At 35.3% G+C, this 20647-nt stretch overlaps 1 protein-coding gene across 1 annotated transcript in view; it reads right to left on the bottom strand.

Moving 5' to 3' along the window:
* The window catches only part of LOC124541531 (dynactin subunit 1), a 39266-nt gene that overhangs the window by 15648 nt on the left and 2971 nt on the right, over positions 1–20647 (bottom strand). The window contains exons 4-16 of the mRNA XM_047119447.1: positions 20039–20071; positions 17783–17839; positions 13855–13966; positions 13425–13541; positions 11959–12156; positions 10508–10718; positions 6549–6691; positions 5975–6082; positions 5116–5187; positions 4132–4266; positions 3617–3749; positions 2521–2733; positions 529–613 (exon numbers count right to left, since the gene is read on the bottom strand). Of these exons, the coding sequence (XP_046975403.1) occupies positions 529–613; positions 2521–2733; positions 3617–3749; positions 4132–4266; positions 5116–5187; positions 5975–6082; positions 6549–6691; positions 10508–10718; positions 11959–12156; positions 13425–13541; positions 13855–13966; positions 17783–17839; positions 20039–20071 (1617 nt within the window). The remainder of the gene's footprint in view (positions 1–528; positions 614–2520; positions 2734–3616; positions 3750–4131; positions 4267–5115; positions 5188–5974; positions 6083–6548; positions 6692–10507; positions 10719–11958; positions 12157–13424; positions 13542–13854; positions 13967–17782; positions 17840–20038; positions 20072–20647) is intronic.

The following is a 20647-nucleotide window of genomic DNA, read 5'->3' as shown; positions in this document are numbered from 1 at the left end:
CAATATAAGTTTGTCAATCGTTATGTCAAATCATTATTTTTTATTTTTTCAACAGTACCATGTAGGTACTGTTGGAAAAATAAGAAATTATATTTGTCACAATAATAATAATTATTTTATTGTTATTAATTATTTTATTAAAATTATAAACTGTTTTTGAAGCTTGCTTTTACGCTGAAAGATTAAAGCTTCCGGACTGAAGGAGTAAGAATATTTTTGTATAATAAGTTGATATTACCTCGGCGAACGGACTCTAATTAATTATTAATAACTACCGACAAGCCCCGTCTTCATACAAGTGCAATGCTGATACTAAATACACTACACAATTTCTTGTTTCCTTACTTTACTGTCCATGTATTATATATACAATTATATATATATATATATATACAAAAACCTTCCTCACGAATCACTCTATCCATTAAAAAAAACCGCATCAAAATCCGTTCGATTATTTCAAAGATCTAAGCATACATAAGGACAGACAGCGGTAATATTATAATAATAACAGTATTTTAGACTTACTTCTCTCTTATCTGCCCCAGTATGATTTCCGCTTTTGTATTCAAACGTTGCAAGAGCAAAATGAACATTATGGCGTCGTGGTCACCTGCAATAAACATATTCGATTAGTCATTTATTAAAACTATAAAAAGGAGCTGAGATGGCCCAGTGGTAAGAACACGTGCATCTTAACCGATGACTTCGGGTTCAAACCCAGGCAAGCAACACTGTATAGTCTATTCCAATGGGAAGAGGAGAAAATGTAAATAAACAACTTTGACCTTGAATTGATATGTGATTTGCGTTCGACTAGTGAGGTGAAAATAATTGAATGATTGGGTAATGAATGCTAAGGAACGATATATTTTTTTTTAAAAGCAATTTTCCGTTTAAACAAAACCAGGTCGTAATAAAAAACTTAAGAGAATTCTTTAGAGAATAGAAAAAAAATACGGTATGTTTTGAATGTTTCCCTTTGTCATTGGAATGGACTATATATATGTGCATAATTGTGTTTATAATTCATCTCGTCCTCGGCGGTGAAGGAATACATCGTGAGGAAACCTGCATGTGTCTAATTTCCTCAAAAGGAGAGGAGAAGGTTTGGAACATAGGAAATTTACAAGCTTTTACTTTGCTTTTCTTTTTTACTATAAAAAATTGCGACAATTTCTAAGACAAAGCACTTGTTAAAAGACTATTCCAGCGACTTCTTGTTTGAATTAAAAAAAAGTTATTGTTGTAGCTTAATTTACTCCTAATTGCATCCGTTGTCTGTTAGAGAAAGTTCCGTCGAAATCGATACAGTTGTTCTAAAGATTAGCCGGAACAAACAGACAGACAAAAATTATAGAAAATTTTATTTTAGTATATGTACTATTGAGTATCTTGCCGGTTCTTCTCGACAGAATCTGAATTCGAAACGGTGGTAGCTTCACCTAATATAGTTGTTAAATGACGATTCAAAAGTGCTTTTAAAAGCCTACTTGAATAAAGTTTATTTTGATTGATTGATTGTACCGTGTTTTGTGTGTATATGCATTTAGTAAAATCTGTTATTTTAATATTACAAACAGACACCCCAATTTTATTATATGCGTAGACATTGTTCTGACAGATTTCTGTAACAACGTCCAATCTCAAAGGCGACCTGCCAACTGCACGCACATATTTTAGTGCACAATTAGATGCCCAAACACAAGCGCAGACTCTGGTTCTCTTTCTTACAATCCAAACGCTTTTCCAGACTCCAAGATATTACTGACAATTTTGGGCCAGAAAAGCCATATAACAATTATCAATCAAGACTTGGAGTTTGAACCCAGAACCTGGGGATATATGACCTTGAATATAAAAAACTAGACCAATGACGCAGTCAAGATAAATGAGTGCACATACACCAACACTCCATTTCTTATTATGATTAGTTATTCTACCGCCAAATAACAGTACTCAGTATTGTTGTGTTCCAGTTTGAAGGGTGAGTGAGCCAGTGTAACTACAGGCACAAGGGACATAGCATCTTAGTTCCCAAGGTTGGTGGCACATTGACGATGTAAGGAATAGTTAATATTTCTTACAGCGTCATTGTCTATGGGTTATGGTGACCACTTACCATCACGTGGCCAGCATATGGGCCAACCTATACCATAAAATAAATAAATAAAATATAAAGTGCAGAGATGGCCCAGTGGTTAGAACGTGTGCATCTTAACCGATGATTGCGGGTTCTAACCCAGGCAAGCACCGCTGATTCATGTGCTTAATTTGTCTTTATAATTCATCTCGTGCTCAGCGGTGAAGGAAAACATCGTGAGGAAACCTGCATGGGACAAATTTCATCGATATTCTGCCACATGTGCATTCCACCAACCCGCATTGGAACAGCGTGGTGGAATATGTTCCAAACCTTCTCCTCAAAGGGAGAGGAGGCCTTTAGCCCAGCAGTGGGAATTTACAGGCTGTTACTTTTACTTTTACATAAAGTGCAACAGCTCCCTAGCTCAAACTGACCGTTAGAGGCCATGAAGTGGTCAGGCAGGCAGGCTGCCAGCATGTCGGCGCGGGCGCGCGCCTGCGCCAGCTCGAGCGCTCGCAGCTGCAGGTCGATGGAGCGCGTGGAAGCCCTGGACTGCTGCACCAGCGAGCCCAGCTCCACCGGGGGGGAGGACCGCGCCCCGCCCTCCGGACTGCCCTCCTGCTCCGCGCTGGGCGCCGGTGACCCAGCTGGAATGTTAATCGAAACTTAATATTTAATTTAATTGACGACCTCCATGGTCGAGTGTGTACACCGGTTTTCATGGGTACGCCACTCTGAGGTACCGGGTTCGTCCGGCCGAGTCGATGTAGATTACAATTAGTTTTCTATGTTGTCTCGGGTCTGGGTGTTTGTACCGTTACTTCTGATTTCCATAACACAAGTGCTTCAGTGCTTACATTGGAATCAGAGTAATGTATGTGATGTTGTCTCATATTTATTTATACTAATTGAAATTTATTATTTACTAGCGACTTGTCCCGGCTTCGCACGGGTGAAATAATATGACATCACAGTAGAAACTTCTTAAATTATAAGTGTTTCTTTACGAATTTGTCCATGATTCCATGTCCGGATTTTAATGCAGTTTCTTTTTTTATAGATAGAGATCTAAGAAAAAAAACCGCATCAAAATCCGTAGCTTAGTTTTAAAGATTTAAGCACACAAAGGGACATATGTAGGAACAGAAAAGCTTTGTTTTATACTATTTAATGATTTGATTGATAACTTTGATTCCCAGTCTTCGCTAACCGTTTATTAAATTTATATATATTTTTTTTACATTAACTATTAGTAATTTATTACATATCGACTTAACAAATGGAAGAATATCTTATAGTCAACAAGACTTTTGTTATATTTAGTAAATACTTGTTTTGTTTTGATTATGTTATGTATTTGTTTATTTAATTATTTGACTTATTTAAAAAAAAAAATTAAAGTTCCAAAAAGTTACCACACAAAAAGTCACAGATTTTCATACATTAACGTGTAATGTATACAATTATTCATGAAGCTGTATGGACATTGTTTTGGGTCAATAAAAAAATAACGAATCTGGCAACACTAACCCTGCTTGGACTCCAGCTGAGCCCTGAGCTCGTTGTGCTGCTCCGTCATGCGCTGCACCAGCTCCCTGAACTTGACTATCGTCAGATCCCGGTCCGTTATTGTCTCCAGGGCCGCTTCACGTTCCCTCGCGGCCTGGAAGGATATATATACAACTAGTTATAGCCTAATGCTTCTCTCGGAAGACGAGATATAATTTATATATATATATATATATATATATATATATATATATATATATGTATGTATGTGTGTGTGTGTGTGTGTGTGTTGTATTAATGTATAATTGCCCAATTTACAATCTATTTCTTTATATATAATAGATTTTCTGTATCTTCGTAGGTTAAGTTACTCAGCCAATTAAATAATGTTTGTTTTAATTTAAAGTGTGATAGAATGCTAAATATACCTATTAAAGACCTATTCACTGGTTCAATTGAATTGAAAACTGGTTCAATTGAAAGTAATTACTTTCAGCTAAAAAAACATTGGCATTTAATTAGTACCGTCAACGTACCTCCCTGGTCGCTGCATGAGCCATCTCCAACTCCTCACGGAGATCCATTTCGAGCTCCCTGTTCGATTCCACGAGTTGTTCGTGAACTTCCTGCAGCGCTTCCAGCTCTTGGACGTCTTGTTTCAGCTGTTCCACCTGCAAATTGACTCTTCCTTCAGAAACCATATCCTTAACTAAATTCTTCTTTATCTATGACATACACTTTAGATTTTCCGGGTAGGGATATGACTACATTCCATCTGACGGTAAGTGGTATAATACGACACAACTTAGATGTAGCATCGGCAAATTCAATAAAACCGATTACTGCCGATTCACAACCAATAGAGACAGCTCCCTATCGCGCCACTCGACGCTATTCGTCGCTATAGATTCCCGCGTCAGTTCAACCCTTCTCGGGTTGTGCATGTGTCCCGTACATGCACATAGGTATTAAAGTAAACAGTTAGTAAAGTTACATATTCTATGACTAAAATATTTCACATCTGTGTATCTCATATTCTTTGGCATATGTCATGTATAAAAGTCGAAGCATTGCCTATGTAAAACTGAGCGTCTATCAAGTGCGTCACAGTCCGTATAATTGTGCCGTCTCGTTAATAAATCGTGAACCAGTTAGTGACTTTCATTATCCTCTACACAAACCCAGCAACACATGCATGCATCAGCAAGTGCATGTAAATAAACGCGTCAAATTGACGAATATATTAGGTCATATGATATTACAAGTTATTACGTTTGTGCAAAGATCATATTCGCATGAGAAATAAATATTGATATTTGGGATACTTAATTCGGATGTGATCGGTTTTACGAATTTTGCCGATGCGACATCTAAGTTGTGTCGCACTATAGTGGATTCCACACTACGACCAGTACAGTCGAGAAGAATGTACCGCAAGATGCCTGTTCACGGCTCGTTTGAAGGAACCCGAGTTATAAGCATTCTATCTTTAATTTAAATCTTATAGTAACTGTACTGACCTGATCCTCTAACGCCATTTTCTTCTCAGCGAGTTGTTCAACCATCTCTTCGGCACCTAGAGCGGCGTCAACCTGAAAATGATACCGAAATATATTATATACTAGCGGTACCCGGTACCGGTTAGAACATCGATTCATTTCTTAAATAAATATATTACTTAATTGCTAGTTATAAAAAACTTAATCCAAAACATTTGGATAAACAATACTTTTTGTTTTTTAAATTTGAGTTTGAATAAACGAATGACTTTACCGACTCTGGAACAGGCAAGATAATGTTGACCATGATAAAAACATCGTGCAAATTCACACTACAAACGTGAAGTGTTTGCATATATATATGTAGCCCTAAAGATTTTGGTCACAACAAAGACCACGCTATGCATATTATAGCACACAAATGTGTCTGCAAACACTGATTTCTCTATCATCTGACTATGATGTAATTAGTTCAGGAGCCAAATTCCAATCTGCTATTGATAATTTACTCCAGAAATACACAATAACTTTTCATCGACCTAGGATTTAAGTCCAGGGTCTTGGAAGTTTAAAGTGGAATCTATTTGAGTTATACAGGCAGACAGTGCTTAGCAATCGTCATATAATCAGGGATATAGATTTATGTATTTTTCCATACAATTTGTATGCGTAAAATATAATGGAGTAAAACTAACCGCATCACCAATTTGGCACAAACTTTCACAAATGCTCTATCACCAAGTAAACGAATAAATTTAAAGATATATGTTTAGTAAAATATAATATAATCTCAAATCTTCTTGACAGAGCTTGTATTTGATGGCTAAATTAAAATTTGTTTACGATAAACCTAATCGCAATGATTAGGGGGGGAACGTACCTGTTCCCGAAGATCGGCGACTTGGGCTTCTAATTCTTCGACGCGGGCAGATAACTTCTCCTTGGTGCGGCTCAGCTCGGCTATCTCAGATCTATACTGCTCCAAATCCTGTAACAACGTCACTGGAATAAATGGATGTCACTGAAAACCAGTTTTGGAGGAAAACTCCAACAATAACTGAGGGACATTCCTTTTCGGGGATATTGCGCCATTAAAGATAAGCATTAATTCTCGTTATTTTTTTTATTATTATTTTTTTTTTATTGTTTTATTTAGTGCTCGGCGGTGAAGGAAAACATCGTGAGGAAATCCGCATGTATCTAATTTCATAGAAATGCCACCACATATGTATTCCACCGACACACATTGGAAATATATTCCAAACCTTCTCCCCAAATAGAGAGGAGGCCTTAACCCAGCAATTCCCATTTACGCCTGTAAATTTACTAACTTTACAAAGTCACTTGATTAATTCCTAAATCAAAACAGAAGATGCACGTTAAGTTGACGTAACGTCACTGCTCCACCAGTAGACAGTCCGGTGCGAGGCAAACCCCCCCCCCCCCGCGCTCACCTTCTGCATCTTCTGCATGGTGTGCTTGTCGTGCGCGGAGAGGTCGCGCAGGCGCACGAGCGTGTCGCGCAGGCGCACGTTCTGCTGCTGCAGCTGACGCACCTCGTACCCGGTGGCGCCCTCGCCCGCTGCGTACGGGTGCTCTGTTCAGACACGCCGCTCTGTACACATGCTCTGCTCCGGTCCCGTCCTCGGGCCGTTTCGTCAGTCCAAGTCAAATTGCCTCACACCATTAGATTGGTTACTACTGGTTACTCATCAAAAATCTATTGGTTCAGAAAGAACCACCTCAGAACTAACCATTTATTTTATTTGTATAATTATTTACTAGGTTTTTTTTTAGAGTCTACTCAAAGGGAGATGAGGCTTTAGACCAGCCGTTACATAACTATAAGCATATGACTCCATTAGCGTGGAATTAATACTTGTTGAATTCCAGGCACGATATATTACATACATATATAATTATTTTATCTAACGTGACTGTGTTTTTAAATGTTGAAAAAGAGTAACTACTCAGTTTCTCACCGGTTCCTCAAATTACTTTCCGAACCGGTGGTAGCATCGCTTAATATAGTTGTGAAATGACGATTCAAAAGGGCTTATAAAAGCCTTGATTAAAGTACATTTTAATTTGATTTAATTGACAGGAAGTCACTCTCTAAACCCTTGAGTAATAAATCAAGATCAATATAGTCCGTTTCAATGGACAGAGGAGTAAACGATTTTGACCTTGAATTTATGAATCATAGATCGTGTTAACGCTTAAATAACCATCAGTTAAACATTGCAGTCAAAAATCATAGTCAAAGTCATCAGTCAAGTGGTGGAGTGAACGAAAAACGGAACACAACAAAGCATGCATAGATTAAAAACAAAAAAAATAACACATTCGATTAAAATTAAAAGAAAATACAACACAGACTATATTATATAGTTAAGTACAGTCAGAGTAAGAAAAGCTTCGTCAATTTTCAAATTCATTCCCTTATCAAGTAACTCTTAGTACCTTTTGAATCTAAACATCGAATCATTGCGACGCAATATGTCATTCTCAATCGGTAAAGCAGATTGTCGCTCACACTGAGCACGCGAAAATAGATCTTAAGGTGACGAACCTTTTCTTAACCCGACTGTACACATAAAACAATATTAAATCATACAACTCAATTAACACCAAATAGATGAGTTACGTCAAAATCTGTCAAAAATATTACTGTCAATGATTTTTCTAAAAAAAATACACAAATACTCTGTAAATATATATATAAAAACTCAAACACACACAATAAATAAATATATAATACGTACATGCATAAGACGATCGATATTTTCTATAAAATAAAAAAATATATACTTAAATAAATAGAGTAATACATAAATATGTCAATTTCAAGGCTTCATATAATGTGACAGACCCTATTATAGACACATGAAGACACTATTTGAAGTAAGTAAACTATTAGATATGATTACATATTAAAAAAGAGTAACTACTGAGTTTCTTGTCGGTTTTTCTGGGTATAATCAACTTTCCGAACCGGTGGTGGCTTCACTTAATTGTAAAGTGACGATTCAAAAAAGCTTGTAAAAGCCTACTTGAATAAAGATTATTTTTATTTTGATTTTTTGACTTCGAATATCAAACATTTTTTTTATATAATTATAAATCCAAAAAATTACATTTTAACATAGAAACACTGCTAGCATTCTTGCCAACATTCCACGCTAACATGATTTGCACCGCAACTATTTTTATTCTTGATTTCTATTCAATTAAGACTTCAATGATAATCATTTCTATGCAAAAAAAATATGGACAACCTCCATGGTCGAGTAGTGTATATAGCGGTTTTATGGGTACTCCACTCTGAGGTCCGGGGTTCGATTCCCAGTCGAGTCGATGTAGAATGTTTATTAGTTTTCTATGTCGTCTTGGGACTGGGTGTTTGTGGTATCGTTACTTCTGATTATCCATAACACAAGTGCATTAGCTACTTACATTGGGATCAGAGTAATGTATGTGATGTTGTCCAATATTTAATTATTTAATATATTACGACTTTAAGAAAATGATGTCATTATTATGAATAGGTCAGGATTTTTCAGGGCATAGTACTTAAAAAACTATTTTAACAATTTGTAGTGCTAATAATAGGGACTTGTCACCTTACATAAAATACACACAATATTAATAATAATTATCCGTAACGGTTTAAAATAATAATATATTAATGTGCAAAACATATGTGTAATCAAGCGGTCGTGTCTGAAATATTGGCATTTATCGAACAGTACAAGTTAAATAGAAGATGTTACAACTAGCGTGCACTGGTAACTTTTGTCACGGTGACTGTTTCGTCACTCTTGTCGAGTCCGTGAATATGTACAGATGCAGACACAAATGTCACGTCGTAACGTGCGCGCACCTCCATACATATTCACGGACTCGACAAGAGTGACGAAACAGTCACCGTGACAAAAGTCACCAGTGCGCGCTAGTTCTTATACTTCAAAGGTAGATAAGATAAGTAAAGTAAAGTAACAAAAGATAAATTTAATTTTTTATTGGGAAAAGTTAATAAATAATAAAAAAAGTCATAAAAATATTATTATCGAGGAATCCTTAATGCTCCTCGAAAATAATTAGCTAGCATTCTTGCCACCATTATCAAGATTTATACAGTTACTAGTGTAACTAGTTTTAGTTCATATTTGAACATATTTAAGCATTTAATGTTATAAATTCTTATGTATTAACATAACTTTTAATATTAACAAGTGTATCTTTTGATGTAAAATCATTTCTTAGATGGGATTTATGCCTTGCGCCTTTATATAGACTTAAATAAAAATAAAAACTCTATGACCAAAAAAAGCAAATTACTATAGTGTAATCTGCACTTAGGAAGTTGACTTAGTTAAGCTTCGTAAATGGACATTGCTGTTAATTTAAACCATAGAGTAATTTGAATACAGAGAAATTTAAGTACGAATAAATTATGAGCTGTATCATATCCTGTATGATAACAGTATTATATTTTTAAATTTAAACTAGCGACCCGCCCCGGCATCGCACGGGTGCAATGCTTATACTACAGAATTTGTTTATTTAAGACATCACATTAGAAACTTCTATAATCGCCAGTGTTTCTTTACTATATTGTCCATTTATTATATACAAAAAAACCTTCCTCTCGAATCACTCTATCTATTAAAAAAACCGCATCAAAATCCGTTGAGTAATTTGCAAGATCTAAGCATACATACGGACAGACAGCGGTAAGCGACTTTGTTTCACGCTATCTAGATAGTAGATTGAGTAGAAATCCATAACTGTCATTGCACTAACCACAGATTATATATGGGTAAGGAGAAAAGGCATAAACCAACAAAGACGACCTCCGTGGTCGAGTGGTGTGTACACCGGTTTTCATGGGTACGCCACTCTGAGGTCCCGGGTTCGATTCCCGGCCGAGTCGATGAAGATTACCATTAGTTTTCTATGTTTTCTCGGGTCTAGGTGTTTGTGGTATCGTTACTTCTGATTTTCCACAACACAAGTGCTTCAGCTACTTACATTGGGATCAGAGTAATGTAGGTGATGTTGTCTCATATTTATATTTAAAAAACAAAAAAAACAACACTCCCCCCCGCATCAGAGTCGGATTTAAAGGTGTGGAGGCCCCGGGGCCACAAAGCAGTGGGGGCCCTAGACAAACAGAAGCGTGAACACCCTAATAATTATATTATTATGAATCAATTAGTTTTTTTTATTACAATCAGTAAGCTATGAATTGTTTCGTAATTGTATCGGTAACTTTTAAAATATTAAACAGTAACATAATTATAATTTGACTATATCTCAAAGTATTTGCTGAAAACTGTGGCCCCCTCTCATGTGGAGGCCCCAGGGCAGTTGCCCCCCCCCCCCCCTAAACCAGGCAAGTTGCACTCACGTATGTTCCCGCCGGCCTCCATCTCGGCGCGCATGAGCTGCAGGTCGAGCGTGGCCTCTTCCAGCTTGTCGCGGCACTGCTCTAGTTCCAGCTGCAGCGCCTCGGCTCGCTCCTCTGCCATCTCCTTGTCGAGCGCCGCCATCTCGGCGGCCTCTTGCAGCTCGGCTGTCTCGTCGTTGTGCAGGTCCAGCGCCTCTTGAGCCTCACGGACCTGGAACGTTTTTCTTATTACACATCTCTCTAATAGGCTATTCGACTGGATTTTAAAATCAATTTTATATTATTTAGTAGAAGTTAAGGAATCCAGTAAAAGTCGATTTTTTTTAATTTCTAGTACATGTTTACCGAAAAATATCATAGTAAAAATTCCATATTTAAATAGCGCGCGAAACGCTACTTGGACAATATGGCGCTGCAATGGGGTCGGTGACGTCACTTTCTTGTATTTTAATCTGTGGTACGTATAGTAGAAAAGCAAGGTTAGCAAGAAAGTGTCATCCTAAGCCCGGTCAATCAGGAGCGTTATGTGTCACGAGACAAACGTTTGAAAAAATGCATTTTTATTTATAGATTTTTGAATAAATTAAGTATTATTTTCAAGTTTCGTTAGGAAATAACCATTTTTAAACTCATAATATACACTGATTACAATAAATCACAATTTATTTTTCTCATTGTCAAATAGCCTATTCTGACACAAGTGCGCATAAACTCATGTAGAGCTGTAAAGTGAAGCAGCATTGTCTATGGGCGGAGGTGACTACTAGCAAACTGACGCAATATCTTTGGTCGAGAGCTTGTTTAGAAAGACGACGAAACTGTTATCCGATTTTCAGAAGTAAAATGAAAGTGGATATAAGTAGTTAAGTGTAACAGTGTTGTATTATAAATAAAGATTAATTAATCATAAACTCTTAGTAGTGCACAATATAGCTGAGTTATCAGTAAAGCGCATGAAATACGTTAATCTAAGGTTTGTTTAACTTTTTTCCTACTTTCATTACAACAGGCTGTACAAGGTTTATTTGTAGTTTATTTTGCTTGTTATGTGATATTCTTTCTTCTTCTGTAATTTTTTCGTAATATTTTTGTAATTGAAAATTCTTTTGTTATCTTAATTTTTTTTTGTAATATTTTTTGTAATCATAATGATAAGTATTATTATTAACCAGCTAGACAGTAATCATCAGCAGTGCTGTGTACGTCTGTAATTGGTAAATACATCAGATAAGTGTCAGTTTTAAATGTATAGTTTTAAGTGTTTAATGTATGTACTGTTGATGTGCCATTCAAATAAATAAATAAATAAGGTATTAGGCGATAAGATGTGTTATGAGAATGCTCTAAACCTTCTCGGAAAAGGAAGAGGAGACCTAAAAAAAAGGGAGAGGAGGTGTAAGCCCAACAGTGGGAAATTGACAGGCTGTTGTTGTTGTTGTGCCACGACCCACCTCTTGCTTTGCCCTCTGCAGATCTCTCTGCAGTTGCGCCTGAGACTCCATGATCTTCGCTTTGAACTCATTCGCCTGATCCAGCTGGAGGCGGACACGCTCCAGCTCGCGGATCTTCTCGCGGTCTTCCGCGCGACGGACCTTCAGCGTTTCCAGTTTCTCCTTGAGATCCTCGACTTCGGACTTCAGTGAGACAATCTGGAAACAGAATTTGCGTTTTAGTATGATATATATGATGTTGACTGAATGACTTAGGGAACGGGTAAATTAATAAATGATTTTTTTTTCTATTCTTCCCTATACGAAGCAGAGTATATGAGTCGAGATGGCCCAGTGGTTAGAACGCGTGCATCTTAACCGATGATTGCGGGTTCGAACCCAGGCAAGCACCGCTGATTCATATGCTTAATATGTCTTTATAATTCATCTCGTGCTCAGCGGTAAAGGAAAACATCGTGAGGAAACCTGCATGTGACAAATTTCATCGAAATTCTGCCACATGTGCATTCCAACCCGCATTGGAACAGCGTGGTGGAATATGTTCCAAACCTTCTCCTCAAAGGGAGAGGAGGCCTTTAGCCCAGCAGTAGGAATTTACGGGCTGTTGTTGTTCTTCCCTATACCCTATATCTGAACTGCTAGCCGAGCCGAGATAGCCCAGTGGCTAGAATGCGTGCATCTTAAACAATCATTTTTAAAAGTAAAAAATGAGTAACTACTGAGTTTCTTGCCGGTTCTTCTCGGTAGAATCTACTTTCCGAACCGGTGGTAGCTTCACTTAATTGTAAAATGTCGATACAAATTTCTTGTAAAAGCCTACTTGAATAAAGTTTATTTTGATTTGATTTGGTAAGCGCTACTAAATTTTCATGTGCTTAATGACTACAACAGACATCTTGAAGGTTCGAAAGGGCTAAGAGCCTCTTTTCTTAATAGGGACCATTCATGTATCACGTAAGACTCTTTGATAAGGCTAATAGGCTATTTGACAATGCGAAAAATAAATTGTGAATTATTGTAATCAGTGTATATTATGAGTTTAAAAATGGTTATTTACTAACGAAACTTAAAAATAAAACTTAATTTATTCAAAAATCAATAAATAAAAATGGATTTTTTCAAACGTTTGTCACGTGACAAAAACGCTCCTGATTGGCCGGGCTTATGATGAAGTCACTTTCTTGTAAACCTTGCTTTTCTACTATATGTACCACAGATTAAAATACAGCAAAGTGACGTCACCGACCCCATTGCAGCGCCATATTGTCCAAGTAGCGTTTTCGCGCGTTATTTAAATATGGAATTTTTAATATGATATTTTTCGGCAAATATGTATTAGAAATAAAAAAATCATCTTTTACTGGGTTCCTTAACCTCTACTAAATAATATAAGATGGATTTTAAAAACCAGTCAAATAGCCTATTGCGTTCGTTTTTGACCCCCTCAAATTCACAGGTCTACCAACCTCCTGCTGTGCCTGTATGTTGGCCAGCTTGTCCTCCATCGCCGTGGACACGGGCTGCGGGGACGTCAAACTCTGTCCCGGTGTAAACTGCGGCGTCAGCGTCTCGACGAAGCCGGTCTGCGGAAGATAAACTACTTTAAAAACTGTAAGATTTATCAATTAGGCTTTTGATTTAATTAAGTTAAATATGTCTTTATTATATTATGATGGACACTTGGTGGTAAGTGGTCACCATCTCTAACACTGTAAGAAATATTAACCATTCCTTACATCGCCAATGAAACCAACCTTGGGAACTCATATGTTTTGTCTTTTGTGCCTGTAGTTACACTGGCTCACTCAACCTTCAAATTACAACCCAATGGAGACGGGCTTGCATGAAACCCTACCAATACATTAACATAACTAATCCCATACAAGTGATACGCACCTCAACAAACGACGCCCTCTTTCCCGTGAGGTCCGGGGACCCGGCCCTCTCTGTGGTCGGGGACACATACGACGTTAGCGACTGGCGGCTGCTCGCCAATGACGTCCTGGAACTGCCAGGAAATTTGCCAGTAAGTCGATTTTAATCCATACGAAATAACACATATGTAAGCTTCTAATACAAATTACAGGTATCCGTTGCAAAACGTCGTAACTAGAAAAGAACTTAAAAAATGTACGAAAGATTTTGTTCTTTATTCTTATTATTATAGAGTGTATATTATAGTACATTTTAAGCTCTTACGATGGATGTCAAAGCAAAGTTATAAGGACCTAAGTAACTATTCATGATGAAAAAGTTAGGTTAGGTTTAAGTTAGGTTAGTTTGGTATATAATTTTACATAAATATCAGCGGTCCTTATAAGGATACGGTAACATATATGTAAACATATATTTATATTCTCGGTTGCTGATTCACCAACCCGAGTATAATAAATATATAAATACATGACACAACATACTATATATTAGCACAATTTGACAAAGCTTTAGAATAGATTACTATGTATATTTAAAAACAAGTAAGACATAGCCATTAAAATATATTATTTATTTTAATATAAAAAATATAATATATTATTTATTTAATTTATTAAAAAACACCTTGTATATTTTCTCATAAAGTACAGTCGGGGTAAGAAAAGGTTCGTCACCTTAAGATCTATTTTCGTGTGCTCAGTGCGAGCGACAATCTGCTTTACCGATCGAGAGTGACATATTGCGTCGCAATGATTCGACGTTTAGATTCAAAAGGTACTAAGAGCTTAAGACTTAATAAAGGAGTGAATTTGAACTGACGAAGGTTTTCTTACTCTGACTGTACATTCAGCCTAAATAAATAAAAGCAATAATATTCCAAAAATGAGTATGAAACATAATAATTATTTTACCTTATCCATTTAAGCTTGGCATTATAAATATACATCTTTGCCTTACAAAATAAATTAAATTAAAAAAAAGTCCTAGTCTATATACAATAACATAGCATTGTGTGCGTTAAATGAAAATAGTGCACGTATTGATACAGTAATTACGAAGAACGAAATATGTATAAGGGGGCCATTCATTAATTACGAAGATGATCTAGGGGGGAGGGGATCGACCATGTCTAATGATTTCTTACAAGGGCGGTCGGAGTTTCGATAGTTCTTAAATGAGGTCAAAAATGTGCAAAGTTAAATTTGAAAATGAGCGGGAAACCGCGCGACTGTCGAGGTTCATTCGAATTACAAATAAACATTTTAAAAAACTTTGAAAATTAAACATTAAAATAAACCAAACGATTAATCATTTTTCTTTTAAATTCAACCAGGGTTCAACCTATTTGGATAAAACACCACTCGTTCCCAAGAAAAAGACAGTTTATTAATTAGAATTTTCCAGTCACATATATTTTCGTTTGACAAAGGATATCGTGATTTAGAAAATCGAACTTTTTGAACAACGACATCTATTGACAAATGTTTAAAAATTATACACTATTCTTATTTTTTCGTATCAGAGGGGGGAGGGGCAAATCGTGAAAATAGTTTTATGTAATAAATGAATGGCCCCTAATAAACATCTCAGAACATGCTTTATACAATATGCAATACCTACGCGAAGAATAAAAAAAGATTCAAGCAATCATTTTTACAAGAAGAATGTGAAAACAGGAATAAAATATAAATAAAAATAAAACAAAATACTTGTCTTTATTTGTTAACAAATCAAAATATTTTTTTATTCAAAGCTCTTAAAAGCATTTTCATCGTCATGTTATATTGAACTAAATATAAAAAGTAAAAGTAAAGTAACAGTCTGTAAATTACCCACTGCTGGGCTAAGGCCTCCTCTTCCATTAAGGAGAGGGTTTGGAACATATTCTACCACGCTGTTCCAATGCGAGCTGGGAGAATGCAAATGTGGCAGAATTTCGATGAAATTAGACACATGCAGGTTTCCTCACGATGTTTTCCTTCACCGTAGAGCACGAGATGAATTATAAACGCAAATTAAGCACATATACATATATAGTTGTGCTTGCCTGGGCTGGAACCCGAAATAATCGGTTAAGATCAGCATCATTCCGGTAAGAAGATTCTACAGAGAAGAACCGGCAAGAACTCAACTCTTAAGTTGCTATTTTCCACCATTTCCAATACAATTAAATTTATATATTTACAGCCTTCAACTAATACAAACTATTACAGGATTCAACTAATACTAAGCCAAATATTTAATATAATCTTGTATTCAGTAATATGCCTTATTTATCAGTGTTTTTATTGATACGAGCTTTAAAATATTCAACAGTCGAAACATCTAGACACTATAGCAGATTTCATCTGAATAAAACTCGAAACTCGCTCGTAACCCACTTGTGAATTGTGAGACAAAATCTATGATAATAGGCTATTTGACTGGTTTTTAAAATACATTTTATGTTATTTAGTAGAGGTTAAGGAACCCATATTTGCCGAAAAATATCATATTAAAAATTCCATACTTAAATAACGCGCGAAAACGCTACTTGTACAATATGGCGCTACAATGGGGTCGGTGACGTCACTTTGCTGTATTTTAATCTGTGGTACATATAGTAGAAAAGCAAAATTTACAAGAAAGTGACTTCATCATAAGTCCGGCCAATCAGGAACGTTTTGTGTCACGTGACAAACTTTTGAAAAAATTCATTTTTTTTATTGATTTTCGAATAAATTAAGTATTATTTTCAAATTTCGTTAGTAAATAACCATTTTTAAACTCATAATATACACTGATTACAATAATTCACAATTTATTTTTCGCATTGTCAAATAGCCTATTACAAAATTCGAAGTATACTCGCATCAAAAGTCGTAAGTCGATTTCATCTTACGCGAGTTACGGTATGCGCTTATTAAAGCTTAGTGAGTGATTATAGATAATAGTGCTGTAAGAAATACTGACTCGTTCCAACGCAAAACATCAAGATCAAGAATTATGTCTCTTGTGCTTGAAGCTTAAACAAACACATCTGAAACTGTTATCGGAAATTTGAAAGTAAAATGAAAGTGTATATAAGTAGTTAAGTGTAATAGTGTTGTATTATAAATAGAGATATATTAATTATAAACTCTTAGTAGTGACATGAATCACAACATAGCTGAGTTATCAGCAAAGTAAAAAAAACGCAAATCTAATTATTGTTTACCTTTATTCCTACTTCCTTTGATTTACACATTATTTAAATTCAATTAAACACTATCAACTCAAATTAAAAACTTTTAAATTTAGCATACAACAAACAACAACAACAGCCTGTAAATTCCCACTGCTGGGCTAAAAGCCTCCTCTCCCTTTGAGGAGAAGGTTTGGAACATATTCCACCACGCTGTTCCAATGCGGGTTGGTGGAATACACATGTGGCAGAACTTCTATGAAATTTGTCACATGCAGGTTTCCTCACGATGTTTTCCTTCACCACCGAGCACAAGATGAATTATAAAGACAAATTAAGCACATGAAACAGCGGTGCTTGCCTGGGATTGAACCCGCAATCATCGGTTAAGATGCACGCGTTCTAACCACTGGGCCATCTCGACTCAATTTAGCATATGTTTAGTAAAATAGTAGTAGTCATTCTTTCACCATTGATTTGCTATTTGAAAGAAAAGGATAGCACTATAATTGACTGATCAACTTAAAAAAAAACATTATAAATTAAATCTATTAACAAATAACAAAATAGCATCGAAATGATCTAACTAAAGACAAATGGCATTATGCAAGAACGAAATATACATTTTATGTACAAAATATTAACATATAGAAAAACAATACAAACATATAGGACGACATATACGTGCTCTATATACAGTGCTTTTTATTTAATTATTATTTTTACCTCGACATGGAAAGACTTCCGGTCTTGGTCTGCGCAGGCGACGCCTTCCTCCGAACCCTTATATAATATCCAATATGTTAGACACAATACATGTATCACTGACATTAACGCAACATATAATTATAACTATGTTAAATACAATACATAATTATATATCTTGTTTTGTTAACTATAAAATTGTAAACGATTTCGAATAACATTTTACATATATAATTATATATAATACCTTTTTGTATTAAACTTAGATGTATAAATAAACTTATGTTTGTTATATTTGGTAAATATTATTAATTCTAAGTAAAATAAGACAATGAATGTAAACGCTATTCGGTATCGTGAAATCATTGACGTGAAAATATGTAACGTAATACGAATGGACGTAACGACCTATAAATAATAACAGTAGCTAATCAAATTCGATAAACCGGATATTAGTTAAAATAAGGTTTTATTACATTAATAACTTTTTTTTCTTTTTTATTTCAACATTTATTCTTTGACAAAGGATTGAAAGCAATATTATTTGACATTTTTCTTTTTTTTTTAATGTAATATCCACCTTTTTATTCTTAGGCAAGGGACTTTAAATATAATTCCTATTAATTATGGGATCTAGTATATGAATATAAATTATATCAATCCCCATCCATATGCAATTCATACTTATATCACTTATTAATTACTAAATCATATTATATAAAAAAAACATAGCAGATATATTATAACGCGTTTATCCATCTAAATATTAATAAAAAATATGACGTAGATACTAAGAGATGACATAACGAAATAGATACATATATCTATCCTGCTTACTCATACGTGGTGACAGAATTTAAACTCCGGCCGCTGAGAGAATATTTAATTGTTTTTCATTACGATACAAAAAAAAGAACAGTTCACGAACTAGTGCAATATTATATTTATTATATATTTAAAACTAATTTCAGCACTAAAATATAATAACTACTGTAAGTTAATTATATCATAAGTATAAGAAAAATATACGATTATAATATAGTTGGAGATTAGGAGCTGGATGACCCCCGAGTTTTCTGGGGGGTTCGTACAGATAACACAATACACCATACCTGATTATACCTCTACAGTATTTCCGATGGCGGAAACTAGGTCCTACATTCGTGACATCGATTAATCAGTGCTACGAGCAAAAGGGCTTTCGGGATATTTTCGGGAACTCTCGATCTCATAGAAGACAAGGGACGTCGAAACGTCAACACCGTGTTCAAGCCCAGAGCTGATATCCCACCATAATAAACAAACAGAAAAATAAAGTTTCTAGGAAGTCATTTAGCTGTCAGCAGTTGTCAAATATCATATCATCACTCACATATTTTATTCGATTGTGAAATTAATTACAACGCGTTCATTTGTTATCATCGATGATGAAAGTGATAACATCACCCAGAATATTGTGATCGAAAACTCTTTGCAGCTTCAAGGTTAGTCCTGACAGGTACCGGATCTCTCAGCGGCCGGACTATGGAGCTTAGAGGCAAGGAGATTTATCTCATATTATAAAGAAGACCCGAAAAAGTGTATACCGAAATGTATGAAATATTATGTCCATAATTTGCCAAAATGGCGCCACTGTAGCTATCACAATTATTTAAGATTAACATTCATGCGTTTATTTAATGGGATTAAGAAATCTAACCATCATATTCCAACCATCTATCTTCCTCCCTATACTTCCGTTGACTCTTACAAATATAAGCGCGTTCCTTCAAATATCACCCTCTAGCTCCAGTAGCGCCTTCATACATTTCGAGGGACACTTTTTACACACGATATACTTCACCTTACCTCTGACTCTATAGGCCGAACTCCATAAGTCAAAATTTTAAAAATAAAGAACTGTCACATTGACAGTTTTAATGTGTGTCAAAATTAAACCGAATCAACATACAGTATATATATAGGTATATGTTAAAAACATTTAATATACGTATAAAATCTAACATACAATTATTCATATTTCAACATATAATCATACGCATTAGCGGCATTTCATAACACGTTTTATTATTTTTATTAATAGATTCCGGCTACACGAAATAAAACCGCGCGATCAACGACAACGATAAATTCAATAGCATTATCGAAACTACGCAGGCAAACGCAATACATTATACTGCCAGCGTTTACTTGCGCAAGTGTAGCCGGTCCTTTAGTTTAAAAGCATAATGTGTGCGAAGCTTAAGCGAGTGCATATCTACGGCAGCTAGTACTCACGTAGTCGGTCTAGACCTCTGGGCCACTGTTATACTAGCGAGAAAGAAACACACTCTATCAGTTAAAATGTCTAATGATATCGAGAAAATCGAAAAATACATATTAATAAAAAACTATAATAATATGTTTACGTGAAATTTAAGCGCAATTAAAAACTATTCTTGATAATAAACGAAGCCCGTGAAGAATAGATGATTTTTATAGCGATAACATTGCAACACTAAATATTTGGGAATCGACTTGGGTAAAGAGTTATGTACGTCTAGCTGTATCGGGACCTCACAGGATGTATCTGTATGCTTTTCCTTAAATAGAACATGAGTATGCACTAATAAACAAACTTTGAACATATATATTAACATTCTAACCACAGCATAGACAAATACTTTTATTTTATTATTTCACTACTTAAATCCTACACAAAATGATCTGATGAATGATTTTTCGATTTTCTGTTAATTAAAAAAATGGTACACGCTAATGACAAATTTATGTTATTAAAAAAAAATATTTATGTAATTATTATATTTGTCAAAAAAATATTAATTTAATGATGAACTAAAAATGACAATAATGATGTTTACATTATCTATATAATGGTTAATATTC

The sequence above is a fragment of the Vanessa cardui genome, chromosome 28 (genome assembly GCF_905220365.1).
Source record: "Vanessa cardui chromosome 28, ilVanCard2.1, whole genome shotgun sequence".
NCBI classification, from domain to species: domain Eukaryota; kingdom Metazoa; phylum Arthropoda; class Insecta; order Lepidoptera; family Nymphalidae; genus Vanessa; species Vanessa cardui.
The sequence above is the reverse complement of the archived record's forward strand: the minus strand, read 5'-3'. Positions and strand labels throughout refer to the sequence as shown.